Here is a 26,295-nt window from a genome sequence, read left to right on the forward strand (position 1 = left end):
AGAGGACATTCATCTCTGTGCCTCTTAGCCTGCCCTAAGAGCAGAGTCCTTGTCCCTCCACTGGTTAACACTACCACATATAGGAGAAACTGAAGCACACACAGGATTAATACAAATTACAAAAATTCCCACTGTGTCAATGGGGGGCAGGGGAGATCAGGCAAATTCACACAGGTACTACCTCCTGGGGAGGTTTGCATGTACTGATTACACTAGTAAAAACTCAACCATAGGATTTAAATCGGTACTTAAAAACACTACACATGCAAAGGGAACAGTATCCTGCCACTACAACTTCATTTGCAGCTGCATTTGTCTAATATTAACAATTATAAACAAAGCAATGCAGCTAGTATTTGGAACGATCCTTACAGTGTTAAGAGTGCCAGGCACAAAACTTCACTTCTCTTCACACGACTGGTTCTCTTTGTGGACCTGTGCTTCTTCCTCTTCAGCGAAGTCATTCTTGATATCGAAGGTCTTACAGATTTCTTCTGGAGTTTTCCCCAAGGAAGACCAAGGACAGGGTAGGCCTGTTACTCAATGAGGGGTGGAAAACAACAAAACATGTAGAAATGGTAGAGGTGCTTAATGACTTCATTTCGGTTTCCACCAAGAAGGTTGGTGGTGATTGGACATCTAATGTAGTGAATGCCAGTGAAAATGAGATTGGATCAGAAGAGGATAAAATAGAGAAAGAACAAGTTAAAAATTACTTGGACAAATTAGGTGTCTTCAAGTCACCAAGGACTGATAAAACACAGCCTAGAATACTCAAGGAGCTGACTGAGGAGATATCTGAGCCATTAGCGATTATCTGTGAAAAGTCATGGAAGATGGGAGAGATTCCGGAAGACTGGAAAAGGGCAAACAGTGCCCATCTATAAAAAGGGACAAAAGGACAACCCAGGGAATTACAGACCAGTCAGCTTAACTTCTGCACCCGGAAAGACAATGGAGCAAATAATTAAGCAATCAATTTGCAAACATCTAGAAGATAATAAAGTGATAAGTAACAGTCAGCATGGATTTGTCAAAAACAAATCTTGTCAAACCAACTTGATTGCTTTCTTTGACAGGGTACCAAGCCTTGTGGATGTGGGGGAAGTGGTAGACATGGTATATCTTGACTTTAGTAAAACTTTTGATCCAGTCTCGCATGACCTTCTCATAAACAAATTGGAGAAATGCAACCTAGATGGAGCTACTTTAAGATGGGTGCAAAACTGGTTGGAAAACTGTTCCCAGAGAGTAGTTATCAGTGGTTCACAGTCATGCTGGAAGGGCATAACGAGTGGGGTCCCGCTAGGATTGGTTCTGGGTCTGGTTCTGTTCAATATCTTCATCAGTGATTTAGATAATGGCATGGAGAATACACTTATAAAGTTTGCAGACGATACCAAGCTGGGAGGGGTTGCAAATGCTTTGGAGGATAGGATTACAATTCAAAATGATCTAGAGAAACTGGAGAAATGGTCTGAAGTAAATAGGATGAAATTCAATAAGGACAAATGCAAAAGTACTCCATTTAGGAAGGAACAATCAGTTGCACACATACAAAATGGGAAATGACTGCCTAGGAAGGAGCACTGCGGAAAGGGATCTGGGGGTCATAGTGGACCACAAGCTAAGTATGAGTCAACAGTATAATGTGGTTGCAAAAAAAGCAAACATCCTTCTGGGCTGTATTAGCAGGAGTGTTGTAAGCAAGACACGAGAAGTAATTCTTCCGCTCTACTCCACGCTGCTTAGGCCTCAAGTGGAGTATTGTGTCCAGTTCTGGGCGCCACATTTCAGGAAGGATGTGGACAAATTGGAGAAAGTCCAGAGAAGAGCAACAAAAATGATTAAAGGTCTACAAATATGACCTATAAAGGAAGACTGAAGAAAAAAAAGGGTTTGTTTAGTCTGGAAAAGAGAAGACTGGGAGGGGACACGATAATTTTCAAGTACGTAAAAGGTTGTTTGTTACATGTAGGAAGAAGAAAAATTGATTTCGTTAACCTCTGAGGACAGGACAAGCAGCAATGGGCTTAAATTGCAGCGAGGGCAGTTTAGGTTGAACATTAGGAAAAAATTCCTGTCAGGGTGGTTAAGCACTGGAATAAATTGCCCAGGGATATTGTGGAATCTCCATCATTGGAGATTTAAGAGCAGGTTCGACAAACACCTGTCAGGGATGTTCTAGATAATACTTAGTCCTGCCATGAGTGCAGGGAACTGGACTAGACGACCTCTGGAAGTCCCTGGATTCTTTATACACTAGCAGACAAAGAAAGGACTTTTGAATAAATAGCCTGTGTTTAAACTGACTCAAGGCCTTCTTTCTGATCCAGGAAAAGGGAAGGACATTCTGCCCAAGGGGACCCCAACCCTTCTGGAAGGGTTGGAAAGACTGACACCAACCAGAGCCCTTGTACATGTGGGGTGATCTCTGGTAAGCTTATTAGTATGTTTATAGGTTCTTCATTTTTTTTCATGTTTTTTCTGCAATGCAAAATTTTACCTTAAGAATAAGTCTACTTGCTTAGAGACAGCCACGTGGTAACTTATGTGTGGCAATTCTGCTGTTTACAGCCTCTGATGAGAAAAGCAATGCAGGCCTGCTTAGGTCGCCTGGCTTGCCGGGGAATGCAGTGTAGGCAGGGAACTGTGCTGGCTGGAAAAACCTCACTCAGGAGGGAGATGCAGGCAGGTCTCTGCCCAAGAGAGGGGACAGCTGGGGAACCGGGACCCTAGAGTGGGTACCCTTCCAGATCATGGAGAGAATATACAGGTGCAGTTGCCTTGAACTGACACCACCCACCTGGCATGCAAGAACACGTGCAAACACATACTAGGCTGTATCTAGATCTCCTGGCAAGCAGGGTGCCTGGCAGTGCACCAACTGCTGCTGTTCCCCTTGTTCATGTGTCCTGCCTTGGAGGACACATTCCCCCTCCTCAGCCCAGCCCTGCATACCCTTGAGAAGCAGCTGGCCAGAGCCAGAGGCAACTGACTCCTTCCAGCTGCCCCCAGAGGCACAGTGAGAGCTTTGCTCTGCTAACCCCATCGCCAGCTCCACACTCCCTCCCTCAACCGAAGGACGCTGTGACTCCATTAGGGTTTGTACCAGTATAAGTTTATTCACACATCCGTTTTCATAGAAATGCCAGGTTTGAGTGAAGTAACAAATCCAGAGTGGCTATGTTAATGGACCCCAATGGCCACAAACAGGAACTGAGAGGCCAGGAGGCCTCCAAAGCAGCCCCCCTCAATTGCACTCAGATGAGGGTCGAGCTCCCTCCCACTCACTCACTGTACCATACGGTAGCCAGGCCCTTGAAGAAAAGGGGAGGTGGAAAGTTGCTTTCTGGCACCACAGCAGGATCTGTTCGTTGGAGCCCACCAGGCTCATGCTGTCTGTCCTACATGGGACTTCAAACCGCATGTTATAAGAAAAGGAGTGGGGTCGGGGTACCTGACCACTGGGGGCTATCAGCACAGAATTCAGTTTCTGCTGGGACCAGGTATACCCCGAAGAGGAGGTGGCAGAATGCCCTAATGCCCCAGTTCCCTGCACTGAGAGGTGAGCCCCACCAGGCAAGCGCCAGGAGCAGCAGTTCCCTACAGCACAGGAGAATTCATGGAGTCCTTCCCTGCGATGGTGCAGTTAGGGCTGTTCAGGAATGAGACTTCAGCCCTGTGGAAGAGCATTTGGACTGTGTGCTCCCCCCTGCCCCCCCAGGGGACTGGATTAACTCTGCTATCACAAGGAGAACCAGGCTGAAACACACTGGCTAGTACATTCTGGGTAACAGGAAATACACAGGACAGGGAGAGCTCTTGGTCTCTCCTCTAGATCCAAACCGGGACTACAGTGCAGAACAGGAACCTCTGGGGTGAACACATGCAATTAGCCTGACCCAATATGCAGTTCGGTCATTGCTACAAGAACTTATTTGTTTATTCCTAGATTGCTCCAGACCCCTCCCTACCAAAGCAAGTGCTGCCAGTGACCCTCACCCTGGCTGCATCCTGACAGCTTCCCCTCATTGGTATGCCTGGGAGGTACCTCCTCTCCCAACGCAAGGGAAGCTGGGTAGCAGCCATGATTGCAGGAGTGTCTCTGATCCTACAAGACAGAGGTGCAGCTAACTCACCACAAGAGGCAGCTGCGGGCAGTTTTCTGTTCCCTTGTTAGTTATGGTGGCATGGGCATTCACAGACAGCAGGAGCTGTGCCCTCCCAGGGAAAAATCAAAATAAAAAGCCACTGAGGCAAGAAGGCAGCTGAACCAGGCCTCCTAATCCATACTCCCTGCCCAAGTGATACCAAGTCCCTCTCCCACGCCAGCCTGCAGAGCTACAGGTAGTAATGCCGCCAAGAGTCCTTCATTCTTCCCACCAGGAAACCACAGGAAAAATATAGCGACAGGTGCCGCGGTGCTGGTTCCCCAGGAGGCATCAGCCTGTTCCAGTGGGCAGCGCTGAGTACAGCCACAACCCCTGCCAGGCATGGCTCTCCGCTTCCAGCTGAGGCCAGGGCAGCTGCGGGGGAAAGGCACTTGGACAACAGAGGAACACTCCCCTCATGTGGCAGAGGCAAACTGCAGTACACACACAGTGCCACAGCCCCGGTGCTGCTGAACACAGATCCCATCCTCCTGCCCCACCCGCATATCGTGTTTGGGGCTGGCTGCAGACCAGCACACCCCTAAGCTTCCCTAGACCCCACCCCCAGCGCTGCAGAGCTGAACTGCTCTGGAGCTTCAGGAGCCAGTGGCATCTGTGCCCAACACGAGCTCAAAGGGGAGGGGAAGGAGGGAGAGACATGTTGTCCATACTGTGACAGAGACCAGGTGTTTTTCTAGGGCATCCCCTCACCAGGACAAAACACCAGCACAGAGAGGATATTACACAACATTGTGTTTCAATGGCCAGGCCTCGCTAGGAACAAGGCTCACACAGAGGAGAGACCCCTCTCCCCACATGCTGCAGAAGACAGAGGTGAGGAGGGGTTTGGAGACAAAAGGAGAACAGCTGAACTAAGCTCCAGGGGCTACACTGACGTCATAGCTCCCCATCAGCCCTGCTCCGTGGATCCAGGAGCAGAGGCTAGGGTGCTGACTCAGGTGGCACAGCCAGCCCTTAGGCGTACTCAAGCTGCGCAGGGCTGTGGGTGTCTTCGTTCTTGTGCTCTGCACCGGGCATGCTCGCCTTCCCCTCGCCGCTGCTGCCACTCTCAATGGGTTTGGCAGAGATGTAGTCCCGCACTTCAATCTCCATCCGCTTCGCTTTCAGAGCCGCTGTGTGCAGCTTCTCCAGGAAGTCTGGCATGCCTGGCAGGAAAGGCAATGACACAGTGAGCACCAAGGACGTGCAGGGAGGGGACATCTGGACTGCTCCAAAAACAGGCTCATACCTCAACACAAACAGCCGCCAAAACAATCTATCCAGTGTCTACCACACAAAGGGAGCACCCATCCCCACAAAACCTAGGCACCTCCATGCCCCCCCCGGAGCTAATGAGCCACCTGACTAAGAGGTAGGAATAAGTATGGTAGCCAGGAACTCCCAACTGGGTCACTGACACACTGATCTCGAGGTACAGAGAGGCGAGGTGACTTGCCTAGTTTCCTCCTCTAAGCAGGGCCAATGGTGCTATGGGGTGGTGAGGGAAAGTACACACAAGAACACTCACAGGAAGGTGTACTCTCTTGTTCACAGAGATGCTATCAAATCAAGAAGGACTTGGCAGGGCCATGGCAGTAAACTTCCTGTTCTGTTCTACATGAAGCTAGATTAAGGTTGCCCAAACACTTTCCATTACAAGACCCTCTTTTCACTTGTGTATACATTTGCCAAACATTAACTTTGGGTTAAAATTTCTCATGACATGTTTCTGCCTCCAGCTGAATTTGTCTGGGAAGTTTCAACTGTTCACTCATTTCTGAGGAGGAAGCTAGTTAAAACAAAGTCTTCCAACTATTTCACTGAGAAGCTCTGCCACTCCCAGGCTTTGCAGCAGGGTCTTGAAATTTCGCTGGGGAGATGCTGTGGTGTCACGGATGTGACTTGTGCCATCCCAGTGAAAAATTAATCCAAATTTGGCCAAATCGCAAGCATCTGAAGAAGTCTCAGTTTGCACTTTAGAGACTTGAGAAGTTCACTAAATCACCCTAGATTCCATCTGCACTGAACATGCTCCATCCCCTCACAACCCCTATGTGTCATTCCCAAGTGAGCCTGCTCCATCCTGGGGCTGATCAGGACTTGCCCTGCAATTGCTCCTCCTAACTGTTGCTATGTCACTGGAACTTAGAGCAGGGAGCCTGTCTCTCCTTTGCTGAGTGCTCCCCCTTCTGGTACCCAGGAAATAAGGAGGTAGAAGGAAGAAGCACCTCTGTAGACGAGTGAGAAAATGGTGGTAGGGTTATGGGAACCAGAGGGTGGGAAGGAGCATGGGGGAACAAGCAGGCTGGGGTACAGGAACACAATGGTCTACAGCCACTAGAGTATACTTCCCCAAAACCTGGTATCAAAGTTCTCAGGCTCCAGACTCCTCTGCTGTCAGCAAATTTCTGTGAAACCACTGGCAAAGTGTCATCCCCCTTTAGTGCAGGTCCACGTGGAGTAAGAGATAGTCGTTGTACTATTCCCCTCTGTTAGCTCAAGTGGGAGAGGGCTGGGTTTGCAAAGGGCTGAATCCTGCTGATGGCCCATGGGCAGATCAGGCTGATTCTACAGTGAGAGAAGTTGTTTTTTTGCCTTTTTTTTTTTTAAATTTGGAAGCTACTTCCCAAAAAAGCTACACTGAAAGAATGTTAAAGATGCAAAGTCAAGCACTCAACAGTTAGGAAATGACAGAATTAAGGTTGCCCAGGCAACCTTCATTTGCCCCCTTGTGTGTCTGTATTAGGATAGTCTTTGGTTACATGATCACATAATATTTTTCCCCCCAGAGGACCCAGACCGTGTGCTCTGGGAATGAATGACGGTTGTGTAGTGACAGAGGCTGTCTGTAGAACCTCTGCCTCATTGAGTGCAAAAGGCAGGTGGTGTGTATTTACTCCTCCTTTCATGGGTGTTAGGAGATACACAGGTCCAAGTTGAGAACTGCAATGGAAGTGGAGCAGAGCTGTTCTTTGATCAGACAGAGGGCTATAAAAATGCTAAGTATTTCTGAAAAAAATAAAAATAAAAATCGGACCTTAGGTATCACAAGTTGGGCACCCAAAATTAGTGAACACTTGGCAATTTTGGCCTTATTCTGTGCCTCAGCTGCAAAAACGGGGATACCAGCATCACTTACTCTCACAGCGTACATTCATTAATGTTTGCAAAAAGAAAAGGAGGACTAGTGGCACCTTAGAGACTAACCAATTTATTTGAGCATGAGCTTTCGTGAGCTACAGCTCACTTCATCGGATGCATTCAGTGGAAAATACAGTGAGGAGATTTATATAACCAAGTGGCAGTGTTTGGCCAGCTTATTGGGGAGAAGACCCAATCCCAGTTTGACCCCCTTGGGTTTTGGGGTGGCCAAAGGGCACGGGCCACATAAACCTTCCCACATGCGGCCTGCGAGTGCTATCGATCACTACAACGACCTAAGGGAGGGCGTGAAACTGGAAGGGCCTGGTGTAACTCCCACCAAGGAATGGGAGAGATGCTGGGGCATCCATGGGAACGTTGGTGGCTTTGAACTTCCCCAGGTCACCAGCTAAAGTGACCCCGCTCAGTTCGATCTCGAAGGGGGGAGAGATGTGACGAAGCGGGATTGTTCTTAATGGTTCCTCTGAATAGTGTGGTATGTAAGTCTCCCCACTGTATTTTCCACTGAATGCATCCAATGAAGTGAGCTGTAGCTCACAAAAGCTTATGCTCAAATAAATTGGTTAGTCTCTAAGGTGCCACTAGTACTCCTGTTCTTTTTGCGAATACAGACTAACACGGCTGCAACTCTGAAACCATTCATTAATGTTTGTGAAACACTCAAATACTATGGTAAGAGTAACACAGAAAGAGTCAGGAGGAAATTCCAAGTCCTGGGTCCATCCAGTGCAGGTTTTGGACGGTGTGTGGTAAGCAAAGCCTGAGGGCATATATTGAATGAGGAGGATCAAGAGAAACACTGAACTGAAGGAGACGGGTACTATGGGGAAATAGTATTTAGTTACATGATCTCATTTTATTATAGTGCAGATGCCCAAGGGAGCCAAATTAAGGGCTCCTGGACAACCTTAATTCTGTATTGCGCTACTTGAGCACTTGACTTTGCAATCTTAATGGTTTAATGTATTTCTACACAGGTTCTTATCCCATGCTCGAAACTGTAGTACCCTAGTGCTTTCAGTCATGCACTATGTACGGTGACTAACAAGCATCGTGTGCAGCTCGTTCTCTCCCCTGGAGAGCGGTGTGTGGCAGGGTACAAGTCAGAGTAGTGCACCGAGTACTTGGAGTGGAAGAGGAGGTGGTTTAGCTGGTGAGAGATTTCATTCCACAGCTGCAGACCATCCCCTGAGAAAGCTCTGTCTCCTGTACAAAAGAGCTTCACCTCATGGAAGAGTTTTCCATCATGCCCAAGATGCAAAGCTGCTGACCAGTGTCTTCCCTGACAGAGCGCTAGCCTCAGTTAGATATGCTGGTCCCAGACCACTGAGCACCTTGAAAGCAAGAACTGAGAACTTGGTTTTAACTTGCTTTTTGATGGGAAGCCAACATAGGGAGTGGATGCCAGACCTGCTCTTCTCACTGTAGCCCGTACTGCTGAGAAGATGCACTGCCATGTTCTGCAGATGACATCAGTAGAGGTTCTCAAACTAACAGACCCTGGTGTAAGCAGGACCCAGCTGGTGGCAAGGTGTTTTCAATTAAGGTCCTTGTCTCTAGCATTCCCTCATGCTGTTGGTCTGAAAGAGCCCAAGCTTTAGAGCATCCATTTTACACAGGCTTTTGGGCCAATGTGGATAGAGTCTGGGGATGGGAAACTCAAGTCCTTTAAATGGTAGTGGGTTGATTAAGGTACAGAATGGATGGATTGTGTCTCAGAGGTTCTGAGCAGAGCAGAGCATTCGGGGATAAGTCACCTTGTTGCACAGCCCTTCCACTCCAATCCCGGAGCAGGAAGCTTCTATGTTTTCACCCACTCTCGAGGGGAGACTAAAACACACCATGTGCATCTGCAGTGGCCAGTGAGCCGATCCCAATCGAGTGCTTGGAGGGTCACCCCAGGAGGCATTTCGGAGGGGATGAGAGTTTGTTCAGCTTCTTCCGGATCTTACAAGTAGTGATTTATTTTAATGGCAAGTTCCAGTCTGTGGGTCTCAACCCTGGCAGAGTGCCTTTAACTGCCCCTGGGGTGCAGAGAACACCTGGTGTGAGGGGGAAGGAACACCATTCCAGAGTGCAAGGATTGGAGGTACAAAGGCCACAGTGGCACAGTAGGTAAATCCCCTTAAGTGTCAGACAGACAAGAAGTCACGGACAAGCCTCCCAATTCCCATTTCCCCTTGATTGCTGATCAAGGGAAATTAGTGAGAATCAGCACCGCTGGGCAGCTCTCCTCTACAGTTATCTTTCTCAGGTTCTTCAAACTGAAGCCCCTGCATAGTGCACCTACCCCTCCCCATAGGGACAGAGAAACCAACAGCAAAGTCCTGAGGCCCTTCACCACACATTCCCCAGATCCCCCACACCAGACCTCTAGTTTGTGTACTGAAGTCTGTCTGTAGTTCCCAAAAGAAGAGGTCCTTTGGACCAACACAGGCAAGGTTCTCCACAAAACAGCCTCCCACTGCTTTCATTCCAGAACCAAGGAGACCGGAGGGGCTCATGGTGCTCAGAGCATCCAGACCCCCAAAGCAGAGTAGGGATGTGAGTATCATTTAAAAAGTTAACCGGTTAACCAATTAATGGAGAGGGGCCCGCAGGGCTGGGGCTGCTCTGGCCGGCGTGACCCAGCCAAGGGCTGGGGGTTAACAGTTAGGCTGGGTTAACCGGTAACACTAATGCTTACTGGTTAACTGTTTACTATTTTACACTCCTAGTCCAGAGCGAAGGGTTAGAGCCAGTGACTCACCACTAGAGACCATCCAGCTGACACAGTAGCGCGGGAACACTGTCTGTGGATTGTCGCTGTACGTCAGCAGGTAATCAAAGCCGTTCTGCAAGAGGAATACGTTTAGCGATACCTGACCTGTCACAGGAACCTCTTGGCAACCAGGGCTGATCTTACAAAGCCACTACCTAAACGGGGCAGACAACAGCCCCCATCTCAGCCAGCCTGTAGTGCTGAATGCCTCACAGGAAGGTCTTTTAGTTGCACAACACTATACCACACAGGGAACTTTCTTCCTGGCTGCCACTTAAAACCAGGAAGCATGAGAATTGAAAACAAATGTATCAGAATCCTGATAGAGTCTTTGCAGATACTACTGGCATTATGTGTTTTAAGTCTGAACTATTTTTCTCCTCCAGTGTCTCTTCAATTGGGGCAAGAGAAAGCTGATATCCAGGGCTTTGATGGAGATCTGCAAAAACACGAAGACAGACGGGACATGGAGGAAGCAAGCAAGGGGCTCAGAGTATGGAAATCATATTTAGCCCCAGCTTCAGGTGTCTTGAGCAAGCTGCTTCACCCATTTGCTCCATTTTCCCATATGACGACAGCATATTTAGTCAGCTCCTTCCCGGGAGAGCGGAGGGTTAGTTTGTGAAGTGTTAAATGTGTCATTTACCACGCTACAAAACCCTGAGCAGGAGGATCTGAGAGAGGCAGCAGATCAGAGACCTTTGGAACAATACATAACAGCAATAAAATTAGAGATAGTAGGTTCAGAAATAAGAGCATAAAATACAAATGGGAGGCATGGCCCCACAGTATGCCAACATTTTTATGGCTGACTTAGAACAACGCTTCCTCAGCTCTCGTCCCCTAACACCCCTACTCTACTTGCGCTATATTGATGACATCTTCATCATCTGGACCCATGGAAAAGAAGCCCTTGAGGAATTCCATCATGATTTCAACAATTTCCATCCCACCATCAACCTCAGCCTGGACCAGTCCACACAAGAGATCCACTTCCTGGATACTACAGTGCTAATAAGTGATGGTCAAATAACCACCACCCTATACCGGAAACCTACTGACTACTATTCCTACCTACATGCCTCCAGCTTTCACCCAGACCACACCACACGATCCATTGTCTACAGCCAAACTCTGCGATGCAACCGCATTTGCTCCAACCCCTCAGAGAGAGAGAAACACCTACAAGGTCTCTATCGAGCGTTCTTACAACTACAATACCCACCTGCTGAAGTGAAGAAACAGACTGACAGAGCTAGAAGAGTACCCAGAAGTCACCTACTACACGACAGGCCCAACAAAGAAAGTAACAGACCGCCACTAGCCGTCACCTTCAGCCCCCATCTAAAACCTCTCCAGCGCATCATCAAGGATCTACAACCTATCCTGAAGGACAACCCATCACTCTCACAGATCTTGGGAAACAGGCCAGTCCTTGCTTACAGACAGCCCCCCAACCTGAAGCAAATACTCACCAGCAACCACAAGCCACACAACAAACACACTAACCCAGGAACCTATCCTTGCAACAAAGCCCGTTGCCAACTGTGTCCACATATCTATTCAGGGGACACCATCATAGGATCTAATCACATCAGCCACACTATTAGAGGCTTGTTCACCTGCACATCTACCAATGTGATATATGCCATCATGTGCCAGCAATGCCCCTCTGCCACATACATTGGTCAAACCGGACAGTCTGTATGAAAAGAATAAATGGACACAAAGCAGACTTATAAGAATTATAACATTCAAAAACCAGTCGGAGAACAGTTCAATCTCTCTGATCACTCGATTTCTGATCTCAAAGTGACTATCCTTCAACAAAAAAACTTCAAAAACAGACTCCAACGAGAGACTGCTGAATTGGAATTAATTTGCAAACTGGACACCACTAAATTAGGCTTGAATAAAGACTGGGAGTGGATGTGTCATTACACAAAGTAAAACTATTTCCCCCATGTTTATTTTTCCCCCCTACTGTTCCTCACATGTTCTTGTCAACTGCTGGAAATGGCCCATCTTGATTATCACTACAAAAGGTTTTTTTTCTCTCCTGCTGATAATAGCTCACCTTAACTGATCACTCTCGTTAAAGTGTGTATGATAACACCCATTGTTTCATGTTCTCTGTGGATCTACCTACTGTATTTTCCACTGCAGGCATCCGATGAAGTGGGATTTAGCCCATGAAAGCTTATGCTCATATAAATTTGTTAGTCTCAAAGGTGCCACATGTACTCCTGTTCTTTTCTCAAATCTAGATTCCAATCAGCTAGCTGCTACACAGGTTGACCAGCCAGAGTTCAAGGGGCAGATCTAGGCTGCTATGTATTCTGCTAATACCACATAAAAGCTCCTCCCAAGTGACTGAAAGCACAAGGGCCAAGATTTCCAAGAGTGACTAGCAATTTTGGGTGCTTGAGACTCCTTAGTTGGGGATTAGTCCTGCTTTGAGCGGGGGTTGGACTAGGTGACCTCCTGAGGTCCCTTCCAACCCTGATATTCTATGATTCTAGGGGCCTGATTTTCAGAGGGTGGGTGCTCAGCACTTAGGAGGAGTTTCACGTTGGGCACCCAAAAATCGGTCATTTTCAAAAGTAACATAACACAACACTTGAAAAAGTACCCATGTAAGGCAAGTCAGAGGACATGATCACAGTGGTCTCTTCTGGCCTTGGAATCTATGAAAATCTTGGCTAAACTGTGACCTTTGACTTTGGGTACTTAGCTCAATAGCAAAACCAAGATGACACCAAGGAAGTCACAGCTTTGTGGCCGTGACACAGGAATCTCTTGGCGCCAACCGGCAAGGAGGTTAAAGAAATCTTCCGAGTCTGGAATATACATGGTAGCTCACGAGGAGAGCATCACATAATAGAAGCCTATGTCACTCTGGTCATCAATATAATTGTAAAATGTATGTATGGATACTATGCAAGGAGTTACGTATATATACTGAAAATATGTTCTCAAAGAATATCTAGGCACTGGTCACCAACAAAAGTGAACACACAAGTTTCCTGTCAGACAAGAGATGTTTACCTGTCTGGCTATTTAAATGCACATTAATAATTGTATGTTTCGCAATGAGCCACCTATCACCAATCTGAACTGAATGCTAATGAAGGACTGTAAGAAATTTCAAAGAGAACAACAGTGTGTGAGAGTGAGTATGGACCCTACCTAGAGGTGCACCTCGCAGGTTTGTTCTATTATATTTGGGGACAAAGACGACATGCTGGAATCCATCACCTAGGAAGCAAGTGCACAGTGAATTTGCTTCATGAAAGTGGGATCTCAGCTAGGCTTGGCTGAAAAAGCTGGAGAGAAATTTGGGCAAAAAGCTTCTTTAGACAAGACAGTAACTTGTTACAAAAAACAACAAGAAGTCCGGTGGCACTTTAAAGACTAATAGATTTATTTGGGCATAAGCTTTCATGGGTGAAAAACCCACCTGGCATCTGAAGAAATGGGTTTTTTACCCATGAAAGCTTATGCCCAAATAAATCTGTTAGTCTTTAAAGTGCCACCGGACTCCTTGTTGTTTTTGTGGATACAGACTAACACAACTACCCCTCTGATACTTGTCAAGTTCAGTCTTCAGAAAAAATTATATTCTTTTATATGTAACCATTTTCCCCCAACATTCTTACTCAGTATCACCTGAATCTCTGTTCTTTATTCTTGTTTTCACTATAAACATAACTCAGTCCTGTGGTGTTAAGCTAAGAGGTGGCCCTGAGTTGAATCTGACAAGCTGGTGTGTCCTGTTCCTTTGGGAACAGCAGGCCAGGTAATTCTGAGAGTGTTCAGTGGACAAGGGCTGGATACTGCAGGGGACATTCGGAGGACTCAGGGGTTGGTGTGTGCCTACTGCTACCCATACATACAATGCGAGGCCTGCAGGGCCTGGAAGGCGGTACTTGTGCTGCCAGAGGCTGGTAGTTTCAGGGAGCTGATCCACAGCAGGCACAGACAAGACTTCCTTATGCTAAAAGCAGGCAATTGTCCAGGGCCTCACAGTCCTGGGTCCCGTCAGAGTGGTTTGCTGTCATTAGGGCTAGGCGAATCCATACAGCTCTCCCCTTGATACTTAGAGCTGGTATCCCTGGTGCAGCAGCTGCAGACCACAGAGCTTTAGTCAGCATATTCAGTTACGACCTTTCAGAAGAGCTCCTGTCCTGACTCAGATTCCACCTGGGGAGGCCTCAAAGACGGCTGACTGTTCCCCTGGTTTTCCAGACTGGCCAGGAACTTACCTCATCGAATGTCTTGTGTGGTCGGATAACCATCTGGGATTCATAGGTTCGAACCCGCACAAACTCAGGATCTTCTGGGACACCTGGGTGATCCACTGCTCTGGAATATATGCAAGATGAGAAAAGGGTATTTATAACCCTGGGTAATCCCTCCTGAGGTTAGCTTAAGACCTGGGTCTGAATGGACAGATGCTGACAGACTGTACTAGTCATCACATATGATAAAATATAGACTCTCTCCACAATCGTGAGAACCCAAGCTATTCTCAGAGAGCCTCCTGAAATTTTGCAGTCATTTAGAGAGGCTCCAACAGGCAATTAATAGTAATACCTAACTCACAGTGATTTACAAAAGAGGGCATCAACATCCCTATTTTACCAGTGGGGAAACAGAGGCAGAGACATGACTTGTCCAAGTTCACACAGGCAGTCTGCGGAAGAACAGGAAGCAGGCCTGCCATCTTATCCACCCTGCCTCCCCTGCCATTGATAAGGCATTTTAAGTAGTCATTGTGTGTCTATGAACCAGGTATCGCTAAGTATGTGACTAAAATGCACACCAGATAGCCCTCTCCAGTATTCTCTCCTAACCCAGTGGTTCCAGAATGGGCTCTTCCACACCACGCTAGACATGACAGAAGGGCTTCTGACAAGGGACCTGAGAAGCCCCGGCCTTTCCAGTTTTGAAGCCACATCCCCCTGTGAAGCTCTCATTCTTTCCTCCACTACTGGATCAAGAACATCGCTCATCCTTCAGCCAGCAGAACGGAGGCCATTCCACAGACTGCAGGGCAGAAGGCTTGCACAGCCATAGCAGCATCCGAGCACCACTGTTTGAGCCTTGTGCTCACTCAGTTCCAGCTTCCTTCATGCCCTCCTCCCACAAGCATCTCACTCGCTCTCTCCTACGCCTGGAAGGACCCTCTCACTCCTCTTCAAATATCTTGTCAAAGCCCACTTCCTCCAAACAAGCTCCCCCACACCAACGTAACAAAGAAGGGGAACACAATGCACACAGTGCAAAACGAAGAGTAACCTCTTGATCTGTCACCATCTAAATTTCCCTCTCACTCCCATGCCCTTGTCTGCTATCACACCTAGATTGGCAGGGATCATGTTTGACGGTCTACGCAGCAAACGTCAACAGTGCTGTATAAACGCAGGATAGTACGTATCCATGAAATTAGAGACTATATGCTAGGGCATAGGCATAAGAGACTGAATTAAGTTTGCACTGAGGCTCTAGTGGAGACACTTCTGCCCATTCCCTGCCTTGCCCCCAAGTTTGAACTTTTCTGCACTGTCCCCATCCCAGTCCTGTCCTTACCCATGGCTCCTTGTCTCAGTCTATTCTCCTCACCCCTTACAGACTCTATCCCCAGTCTCCTTGCCCAGCTATTCCCAGTTCTCCCCAGGCCCATCTTCTCCCCACTCAGTGGCCTCCAGTCCCTCTCCCCGCACCCATATTCCTCACTCCCACTAGCTCAGAGTCCCCTTCCCTGGACTTGTCATTCAGTCTCCTCCCTGCAGTGGCAGTCCCCACCGCTGTGCCAGCCTCCAGTCCCAGTCGGTTCCCCATCTCCACTTCAAAGCTTCTTGCTCCAGCCTACTCCCCCTTGCCCCCCAGGTCCAGCTCTTCCCCTCTGCCCCCCACATTTGAGTCATGTGGCTTACTCCTTCACACTGCCTGGGTGCCAGCCTGAGGGTCACTGAAAGCTCAGGAGAGAGAGGCTCCTTGCTCTCAGTTCTGGAGTCCAGCCCAACCCTGGCACAAAGCTGCCAATAATAGGGGAAGTCCAGCTTCACTCCCTCCAGCCCAGGGCTACAGCGTATTGCTTATTCATACCGTGGAGACGGCACAAGCACAGCCGGGTCAGCATTACGAGCTGGAGATGCTGGAGCATGTACAATGCACATAAAATCTCTGAAGATTTTAGCTTAAAATCAAAGAAGTCTCTCTACTGAGCACATGTGAACTGAGATTTTTCAAAGAGCTACAGCTTGGCCAAATTAGGGCAGATTTTCACAGGCTCAGCAAAAGGCACATCCCTGATATAAAGTCCACCCTTCCTGCCAAATTTCGAGTCCCTCTTCCAAGATGCAGGAGCACACAAGCTTTTCAAAGAAAAGTGATCAGAATTTACTACTACAAAACGTTTTTCCCTAGCCTTATTCTCAGAAACAGCTGAACCAGCAGAGTTTCTGAGGCAGACACCCAGCACAGAAAATTTGAACACAGGGTCTTATAATGGAAAGGGTCAGACAAAATCATTTATAGGCATGGCTGGTAGCATCTATAACTAACTGCCTATAACAACCCACTGACCCAGGTAAAAGAATGGCAAAGGAGCAAGGCCTACAGAAGAAACAATGCCTTTGCTATCTTTGTCAGAGTGACAGTGAGTCTAAGGACAACCCCATCCTCACACCAGGGTGCTAGGTGTGGCAGGAACAGCTAGATTGCATCAGTGATACATACCGTGACACCAGCACCATCAGATTGTTCTCCTGGTCCACGCTGTACCGCCGAACATACACATAGTCCCGTGAATACATCGGGTACTAAAGGAACAAAGACATGCAAATCAGTCCCTTCTAATGCAGACAGGCCGTCAGAAAGCAAAGGGGGTGAGGGAAGGAGGAAGGAACACTCACCGGGAAGTGAGTAACCCAGTGAACCACCTCTGAGCCAGTGGATAGGTCTCTCTCAATCACATCCAGTTTGATGACCAGTGAATCCCATTTCTTCCTGTACTCTGTGTCCAGCTATGGAACAAGGGAAGAATTTTGACAATTGTGTCATGGGGTGAAGCTGTAGCATGTTTCTTCTATAGCCGAGGTTATGGCTGGAGGAGGTGACCCCCATCTTAGAAAGGCAGACAAATGAGCAGTTTCTTATACTGTGGAAAAGCCAAACTCTACCTGCCAAAAATAAACACTGCTTTTGGGAGCCAGGCAGCATTACAGGAAGTTTATGATCCCTAAGATACTCTTGCTGGGAAGAAACGCACAGTGGCAGGGATGGCTACTGCAGCAGTGACACAGGACTTTATAGCTTTTCCCCTCTATAAGGCTGCATTGAGAAGCAGATGCTCTACTGAGGAGGACTGCGGATAGACGGCCCTAGAGTCAGACTCTAGAGGACTACAACTGACCATCACACACAAAAAATTGTAGGCAAATACTAGAATAATCTTGGTGACTCCACCTCGTTCCACTCACACAGAAAAATGGTAAAATAAAAAACACCGTATCACCTGTGGGCAAATACTTTTCACAAAATGACAACTCCATATCTGACCTCTCAGTCCTTGTCCCTCCACAAAAAAACCTGCACAACGCCTTCAAAATACAAGCCTGGGAGCTTAAATTCATAACTTTACTAGACATTCAAAATCACAGTGAAGACAGACATTGGATTTATGGCTTATTACAACGATCTGTAACCCACTAACCCCCCTTTTTTGTTCTATGACCGCAGAGGTGTTAACAGGCCAATTCACCTTGAATGGTTTCTTACAATCCATGTTAACTACTTATGCTAAACAATCTGCTCCTCCCTGTATTTAGCTGGGACACTAACCCCTAGTCTACACTAGTTAGGTCGATGTAAGGCAACTTACATCAATCTAAGGCCTTGTCTACACTACAGAGTGTTGTTGACAAAATTTATGTCTACGATCAAAAAGTGCTATAAACATCGCTATTGCACGTTCACACTATGCTCCCCTTGTGGGCAGGGCAAGTCCACACTTGGTGCTCTTGCACAGACAGTGAGAGCAGTGCACTGTGGGTAGCAATCACACTGTGCTGCTCACCACTTTCTGAAGCTAGGACTTGTGGGAAGGTGGAGTGGATCGCAGAGCATCACAGGTGTGAGCTCAACGTCCCATGATGCATTATTTTGTGTCCCAGTCTTCCCATGGTCTTCTGACTGTATTTTGCAGCATTTTTCAACAGCCCCAGTTTACTGTGCGTCCATCTCTGCGTGAAGGGATCCTACACTCCTCTCTACTGTTGTGGTCATGTGGTTGTGAACACATCACGGACGGACATGCTGTACATCATGAGCTCCCAAACGGAACAGGAATCAGCGTTGCCTGACCTGCTGCATGCCATGGAAAGAACCACCACCTGATTACTTTAGGCATTCACAGAGCAGCTGCACATGGTGGACCGTTGCTTTTGGGTTTGGAAAACAAGCACCGAATGGTGGGATTGCATCATTATGCAGGTCTGGGATGACGAGCCGTGGCGGCAGAAGTTTCGGATGCAGAAAGCCATTTTCCTGGAACTGTGTGCGGAGCTCACTGCAGCCCTGTGGCGCAGACACACCAAAATGAGAGGTGCCTGCTCAGTGGACAAGCACATGGCAATGGCAGTATGAAAGCTGTTAACTCCATCCAGTTGGTCGCAAATCAGATTGGGTTACGAAAGTAGGCCATGGGGACTGCGTTAATGCAAGTGCGCAAGGCCATTAATCGCATCCTGCTATGAAGGACCATGACTCTTGGCTATGTGCATGAAATAGTGAATGGTTTTGCAGAAATGGAATTCCCTAACTGTGGCAGGATGATAGATGGCATACGCTCCAATTTTGACCCTGGACCATCTTGTGACAGAGTACATCAATAGAAAGGGGTACTTCTCCGTGGTATTGCAGGCACTTGTTGATCACTATGGGCATTTCACTGACACCAAGGTGGGGTGGTCCGGGAAGGTGCATGACACAAGCATCTTAAGGAACACTGGCCTGTACAGAAAGCTGCAAGCAGGGACTTTCTTTCCAGACCAGAAGATTCCCGGGGGGGGGGGGGGGGGGGGGGAGGCACGGAATGATGATGAAATGACCAGTGACCTTAGGAGACCCAGCGTACCCCTCACTCCCATGGCTCATGAAGCCTTACACGAGAAACCTGGAAATCAGCAAGGAGTGCTTCAACAATTGGCTGCATAGGTGCAGAATGACCACAGAATGTACATTTGGCAGATTAAAAACACGCTGATGATGCCTTTATGGCAGGTAAGATCTAAGTGAGGAAAACATTCCAGCGGTCATAGCTGCCTGCTGCATGCGCCATAATCTTTGTGAGACTAAGGATGAAAGGTTTGCCCGGGGTGGAGTGCTGAGGCAAATCACCTGGCTGCTGGTTTTGAGCAGGCTGATACAAGGGTTATTAGAGGGGCACAACAGGGGGCAATTCGAATCAGGGAGGCTTTGAGGCAGCATTTTGATAATGAGAACCAGAAATGTGTATTTCTATACAGCAATCTGCCAGGCTTCGTTAATCTGAGTTTTGTTTTGCCTAACTCTTGACATGATTCCTAAGCAGGATTTGCAGTAAACAAATGATTAAACTCATGCCTATGTTTTACTACCAATTGCAATCAATAGGTGTAGGGCACAAAGACTGGTTATCTTTCAGAGAGTTTGTTTTTATTAAACACCAATTAACACACAGAAAAGGCTTGGTGGGAAGGAAGAGATCAGTGAAGGGCAGTGTAAGCTCTCAGAGCTGTGCGTAAATCAACTATCATTTTGGAAGCTATCCGAAGGGGTGGAGTGAACGGGATACCGAGATGTTCTGAAAAGTTGAAAGGAATGTATGGGAGGAGTTTGGGGAAGGCATGGAAAACAGTTCTGTACTGGCTGCAGAGGGTAGAGCACGCATCTATTCTGACTGCAGTATGACTAGGGACTTCAGCATCTCTGTTTGCTCTTCCATGTCTTTTATCATCTGCTCATGGACCTTTTGAATGCACGCCTCACTCTCCTTTCTGTCCTGCCTTTCCATTTCTTGCCATTCCCTGCATTCTCTGCCTCAGAGGGTAGAGCACGCATCTATTCTGACTGCAGTATGACTAGGGACTTCAGCATCTCTGTTTGCTCTTCCATGTCTTTTATCATCTGCTCATGGACCTTTTGAATGCACGCCTCACTCTCCTTTCTGTCCTGCCTTTCCATTTCTCGCCATTCCCTGCATTCTCTGCCTCAGAGGATTGGAGCACCTTTTGGAACATGTCTTCCTCGCTACACCTTGGTTGCTTCCTTATCTGCCAGAGGCACTCCCCTGAAGGCCACATCTGCAGAAGCACAAGGAACAATACACAGAAGCATGATTGTTAGTTCACGCACAGCACTGAATCATTACAGCAAAATACACCTCTTGTAACATATTAATCACTTTCTCACTGACCCTTAGCAAGCACACACCTTGCCGAACACGCTATGTTTCAAAGGGATCAGTGCAGGCGACTAGGGACAATGTTGTAGATTCTGCCACCATTTTCCACATGCAGGGGTCACTGAAGCAGATGTCTCACTCCTGAGGATAAGCAAGGATACCAGGGTACATCTACTGCACACGTGCAGCTTCAGACTCGGTCCCTACACGGCTGACCTGTGTGCCGCTTTAGTCCCTGAACAAGTGATTGCCAAGTGGCATGGGAAAGTTTCCTACAATGGGGGAAGGAACAAAGCAGCTCTGCCAAGGAACCTTTGGCAGAGGATTGGCGAGTACTTCCAGGAAAGTTTCCTAGAGATTTCTCTGGAGATCTCTCTGGAGGATTCCTGTGAAATCTCGGTGTGCATCAACACACTGTTCCACCGCACTGCTTAGCTGCGCAGAGTAATTTGGAGCACACACAAACCCAGCTAGTCTTGCACATTTCTATCCCTTCACCCACTTCTACAGTATACAAAGCAAAGGGCAGCTGCACGTCATATAACTGAGCAGTATCAAGTCAAAAAGATCACTTACCAGGGGTCTCCTCTCCTTCTTGCTCGCCAGCAAGGGACTGCCGGGACTGGCTAGACACTTCCAGAGTGGAGAAGAGTTCCTGACTTGCTGCCCCACCGGATAAACCGCTGTGGGCTCCACAAAGTCCTACAATTCCACCTCCTCATCCATGACTTTGTCTTTGGGGTTAGGTCCACTGTCTGCTGCTTCCAGCCATGCCAATGTATCCAGGGGGCTATTGATGGTAGGGTTGCCGCCAAGGATGGCGTACAGCTCCTTAGAGAAGCAGCAGGTCTTCGGCACAGCACCAGAGTGACAGTTTGCCTCTCTTGCCTTCTTGTACGCCCACCTCAGCTCCTTTACCTTCGCTCTGCACTGCATAGTGTCCTGATTGCAGCCCTTATTACACAAGCCACAAGAAATCTCCCCGTAGGTATCGAAATTCCTACGGCTGGACCACAGCTCGGACAGGACAGCCTCCTTTCCCCACATACACAGCAGATCCAACTCCTCTGCTATGGTCCAAGTGCGAGAGCGTCTGCCACGTGCACCCACCGTGGTCAGCTGGGAAGATGTGAAGTGAGCTCTCCATGCTGAGCAAATAGGAAGTAGAATTTCAAAAATTCCTGGGCCTTTAAAGGGTGATGTTTGCGTACCTGGCTGCAAGGCAGTGGAGTTTGAACTGCTGACCAGACGCGTCAGGATGGGCATTGTGGGACACCTTCTGGAGGCCATTTACAGTGACAAAACCAAATGCGGTGTCTACACTGACACTGTGTCATTAAAATTTTGCTGCAAAAAGCTCTATGCCTCTTGTCAAGGCGGTTTTATTTTAACAGGAGAGTTTTGTCGGCAAAAGTAGCATTGTAGTTTTGTCAATAAAAGCTGCCTTTTGCTGACAAAACTGTAGACAAGGCCGAAAACAGCTTATGTCGACCTATGTCACTGTCTACACTACAGCCTTGCTCCCGCCGAGCTAAGAACCCCACTACACCAACATAACTGCACCTCCATGAGAGGCATAGGGCTTATGTTGATGTAGTTAGGGCGACACAGTGTCTGTGTAGACACTGCATTTCTTACATTGGCGGTCTTGTCAATTTCATGGCTCCTCTGGACGCTCTCCCGCTGACATAGTTACCACCATTCATTGAGCGGCTTTTATTACATTAACGGGAGAGCTCTCTCCCATTGGCATAATGCAGCTACACAAGCGCTCTTACAGTGGCACAGCTGTATCGATACAGCTGTGCCGCTGAAAGCTTGTAAGTGTGGACATGGCCTCAGTTGATCTAGTTACATTGATGTAGTGCCAGTGTAGACACTAAGTTGCTTGCATTGATTGTTGCTGCCTTTCAGAAGTGGTTCCACAATGCCCCACACTGACAGTTAAACAGCAAGTGCTCCCGGTGAAGACGCGCACCGCCGACACAAGGAGCATAGTGTGGACATGCAAAAGCAGTTTAATTACTGCGGTGGCTGCAAGTCGATGCAACCTTGGGTCAACTTAACTTTGTAGTGTAGACTTGCCCTCAGTACCTTTCCCAGACCTAAAGAAGAGCTCTGTGCAGCTCAAAAGCTTGTCTCTTTCACCAACAGAAGTTGGTCCAATAGAAGATATTACTTCCCTCACCTTGTTTCTCTAATACTAGGTTGTGCCAGTAGTGAAGTGGGATATGAGAGAAGGATGGCTTTGGCAGCACTAACAATTGCAACTCTGAATATTCTTGCTAACCATATAAAATGTCCAATCCTTTTTTGAATCTTGCTGAGTTTTTGGCCTCAACATCCTATGGCAGCAGGTTTCACAGTCTAATTATGCATTATATGGAGAAGTATCTTATCTAGAATTCATGCCTCCTGAATCCAAATGCCATGCCCTATCTATTGGACCAGGACGGCTACCATTGGGAAAATAGAGTCTCAACTAATTTAAACAGCCCTATCCTGCCAAGTATTTTTGATTCACCAGAAAAGACATACCAGGTAATAAATGTGAAGAGGAGCATAAAGTTCGTATCAAGGATTTACTTAACAACGGATCCTAAGGAGATTACCAGCCAGACAGGGCATAAAGCTAACAGGAGGTGAGCAGAAGCTGTATACATATGTAAAGCCAAATAGGCCCACTTCCAGGTGAACTACAGGTGGACTGTTAATACAGAGCAAATCACTCTGCTGTGGGCATCACAACAAAGCAAGCCCTAGGACCTGCACGCAGTGGCTGCCCCTCCTATGCAGATGTTATGTTAAGTGCTGTGGGTAGAGAGTTGTGTTTTATTTCCAACACATCATGCATCCTAGAATTAGAGACATGGGCCCCAAAACACTCACCTGCACATTGAAGAACTGCCTGGGAGTCACATCTGTATACGTCCCAAAGACTGCAGTAAAGGGAAACAAAGAGTCTTGAGATCACAGGTATAAGCCAGTCTGTATCTCAGTTCAGTGGGATCACATGGGAAAGGTCTTTTCCAGAAGCTGCTATCAAGGCTGGAATCATACTACAGAGGAGAGGAGAGGCCGTGACCAGAAAGAGGGACAATATGGGGGAGGATGGAGAATTCCAGTGAGAAGCTGGGAGAGGGAACAGTGTCATGTCAAGAGAGGAAGAAGGAAGTAGGTTTTAGGACAGGCCACGCTGAATTTTTGCTCAGCATTTGAGAGCCACGCACAGAGTGTGAACAGGCATCATACCGCGACTGACCACACACATAGTCAGGCAAGGGGGATGGAGGAATTACCTCTGTACTGATACAGGTGGGTCCCTTGTATCGGACGCCTCCATAGCTTGAAGTGCTTCTTGTCCATCACCATCTCCCAGGGGTGCTCCTCGCGAGTGGCTGTTATATCAACATGGGCTTTGGAAACCAGCTTCTGGTGCTCTCCCCCGCTGCCATGGAACAGCCTGGAAACTTCCTCCATGTGCTTCATCTCCTCTGCAGACCTGGAGCGGGAAGAGAGGAAAGGCTGTGCTAGTCAGTGCCAAGGCCTTGCCACAGAAGAGGCCAGGATCACCTAGTATTTTGCTACATACATAGCCTACGAGGCTAGCAAAGTATTTTCTGCCTCCATTTATCCCAGCAGCAGCCACGTTACAATAGGATTCCCCGGAGGTGCCAGCAATGGACCCCACACTCCCGCGCCAAGGAAACAGAACTCAGAGAAGCCAGGCTGGGAAAGGGACAGCAGCTCCACTGTATACTCTCTCTCTCCCTAGTCAGAGCTCTTCATACTACCTGCTAGGCTTGTCAGGATTCCCTGCTAGGCTTGTCAGGATTCCAAGTGAAAGCCTCCTTCAGCATTGATGGGGATAGCAAAGATCTTTTCTTGGGGAGGAGAGAAGGGGGCACAGCTGGGGCAACCATTAATGCGAACACTGCTCCTTAGGAAGCCAAACTGCCTGTGTAGGGAGAGGCAACTGCAAAGGAGCCTGCTCCTTGTACAGATGGACTGAAGCTTTCCACAAGGTCAGAAATACTTTCCCCTCGAGAAGAACAAACTCAGCAAGCAGTATTTTCTAGCATTCTCCACACATTTTTAGTCCCCCAAGCAGGGACAGAACTCCTATATCACCTACAGAGATGGTTCAAAAGTTCACGGGTGGAAGTCAGACTTCATTTTACAAGAGCTGAATGATCCATTTGAGCTCCCAGCAAAGCTTCCAGTAAAAAGCTACAGCACTGCCCTGGATTTGAGGGGTGTATATACCCCAGAATGTGATTAAGCTAATTGAAATCATATTATGTGCATTCAGCTACCCTGAATTAATGAAATAGAACTACACATAGCTAAGGGTTAATTTGGAGACCGGCTTTCAGAAGCAATGTCATATCTAGCAAGCAGTTTCTGCTAATCAGAATGGGAGGAGGGGACAGACAAACAAACTGAGATGGAAAACCTTGAATCTAGACACCTCGGATATTAGAAAGTTTATTGAAAGTTAGGAAAAGTAATGATCCAGTGGGGGTCATTATGACCCGTGTGTTTTGTAGAAGTTAATTTTAAAAGATTGGCTAACACAGCGTACTTTGGAGCAGTCCTCTGAAACTATCTGGAGAGACCTTTTTCCTGACACCCTTTTGCCCTGGTGGGTGAGCACCTGGCCACAGTGAACCTGCTGTTTAGTTACTCAATACCTTTCCAGATGTTAGGTAAGTATCTGGGATGTTCTAAACCTATTACTTATGTCTGTGTGTGCTTAAATCTGATAAACTGCAGTTTTAAATAGAGCACGCTTACTTGCATGAATCTTATCGGCCCGAATTGCTGTGTTCCTGTTGATTTATTCCTTACACCAGCTGGAGTGAAATAGTTAAGTTGCCCCTGCTGGGGGTTCCGAAAACCCTGGTTAACAGCAGAGGCAGCCAGCAGTTATCTGAAGTAAACAGATGATGGAACAGATTGCTAATGTGCAAGGGATGAACTGCTAAAAGAAAAAGACTTGCCAAGGGAAAGAACCGCTTTGGAACAAGGTGAAACTTCGGGACTTACCCATTCCTAAAGATGACACTTGCAGCACTGAACTAGAGCCAGGGTGCTCAGTAAGCCAGAGAAGTGTAGCTGCCCAAGATAATCTAGGACAGGTTGTGCCTATTTATTATTAGTATAATGTTTAGCCTTGTAAAAGTGGAGACCCCATAAGATCCCACAGTGCAGCAGACAACTAAACCCCACTGTGACACTGCACCCCACATTCACCATAGTAATATGATGATGATATAATTATGTAGCATCTTGTACAAAACATGCCTTGTAAGGTATCATTCTAAAAGTCTTGACCTGTTGAACATTAATATCCTGTTAGATTGTATGTGAAGTTATACAGTTTTGCTAGGTAAGTGAAAACACCCACAGTTAGCCTTTCAGGTACAAAAATGAAGAAGCTAGACAGTGCTGATGGCTCATCAACAAAGACAATGGACCATGGAAGAGCTGAGCCTTTCTGTGAATGTTTCAGCTAGCCTATAAGCAATGGCTGCTGTGACTCAGCAAGGCAAGCAGGGGCATGTGACCAGACCACATGATACTGGACTCCATTTTGGTACCTGTATTTGTTCACAAACTGGGCTGGAAGCTTAGCTTGAAACAAAGGGTTCCCGCCAGATGAAGAGACTATACAAGGTGGGGAGTGACATCATGATTTGTCTTCACTCCCCCATAACTCAACACCTGAAAGATGTTCTGAAAGACAAAAGACTTGGAATGCGGTC

At 47.5% G+C, this 26,295-nt stretch overlaps 1 protein-coding gene across 4 annotated transcripts in view; it reads right to left on the minus strand.

Annotated features, from left to right (window-relative positions):
• Positions 1–3,099: 3,099 nt before the first annotated feature.
• The window catches only part of STARD7 (StAR related lipid transfer domain containing 7), a 38,706-nt gene continuing 15,510 nt past the window's right edge, over positions 3,100–26,295 (minus strand). The window contains exons 2-8 of one of the 4 annotated variants that reach the window (XM_073325397.1): positions 23,827–24,029; positions 23,417–23,466; positions 16,998–17,108; positions 16,822–16,904; positions 14,343–14,442; positions 10,066–10,150; positions 3,100–5,320 (exon numbers count right to left, since the gene is read on the minus strand). In XM_073325397.1, the coding sequence (XP_073181498.1) occupies positions 5,130–5,320; positions 10,066–10,150; positions 14,343–14,442; positions 16,822–16,904; positions 16,998–17,108; positions 23,417–23,466; positions 23,827–24,029 (823 nt within the window). In that variant the 3' untranslated portion in view covers positions 3,100–5,129. The other 3 variants (XM_073325398.1, XM_073325400.1, XM_073325399.1) reach the window with 3 other exon arrangements.

The sequence above is a fragment of the Lepidochelys kempii genome, chromosome 26 (genome assembly GCF_965140265.1).
Source record: "Lepidochelys kempii isolate rLepKem1 chromosome 26, rLepKem1.hap2, whole genome shotgun sequence".
Lineage (NCBI taxonomy): Eukaryota > Metazoa > Chordata > Testudines > Cheloniidae > Lepidochelys > Lepidochelys kempii.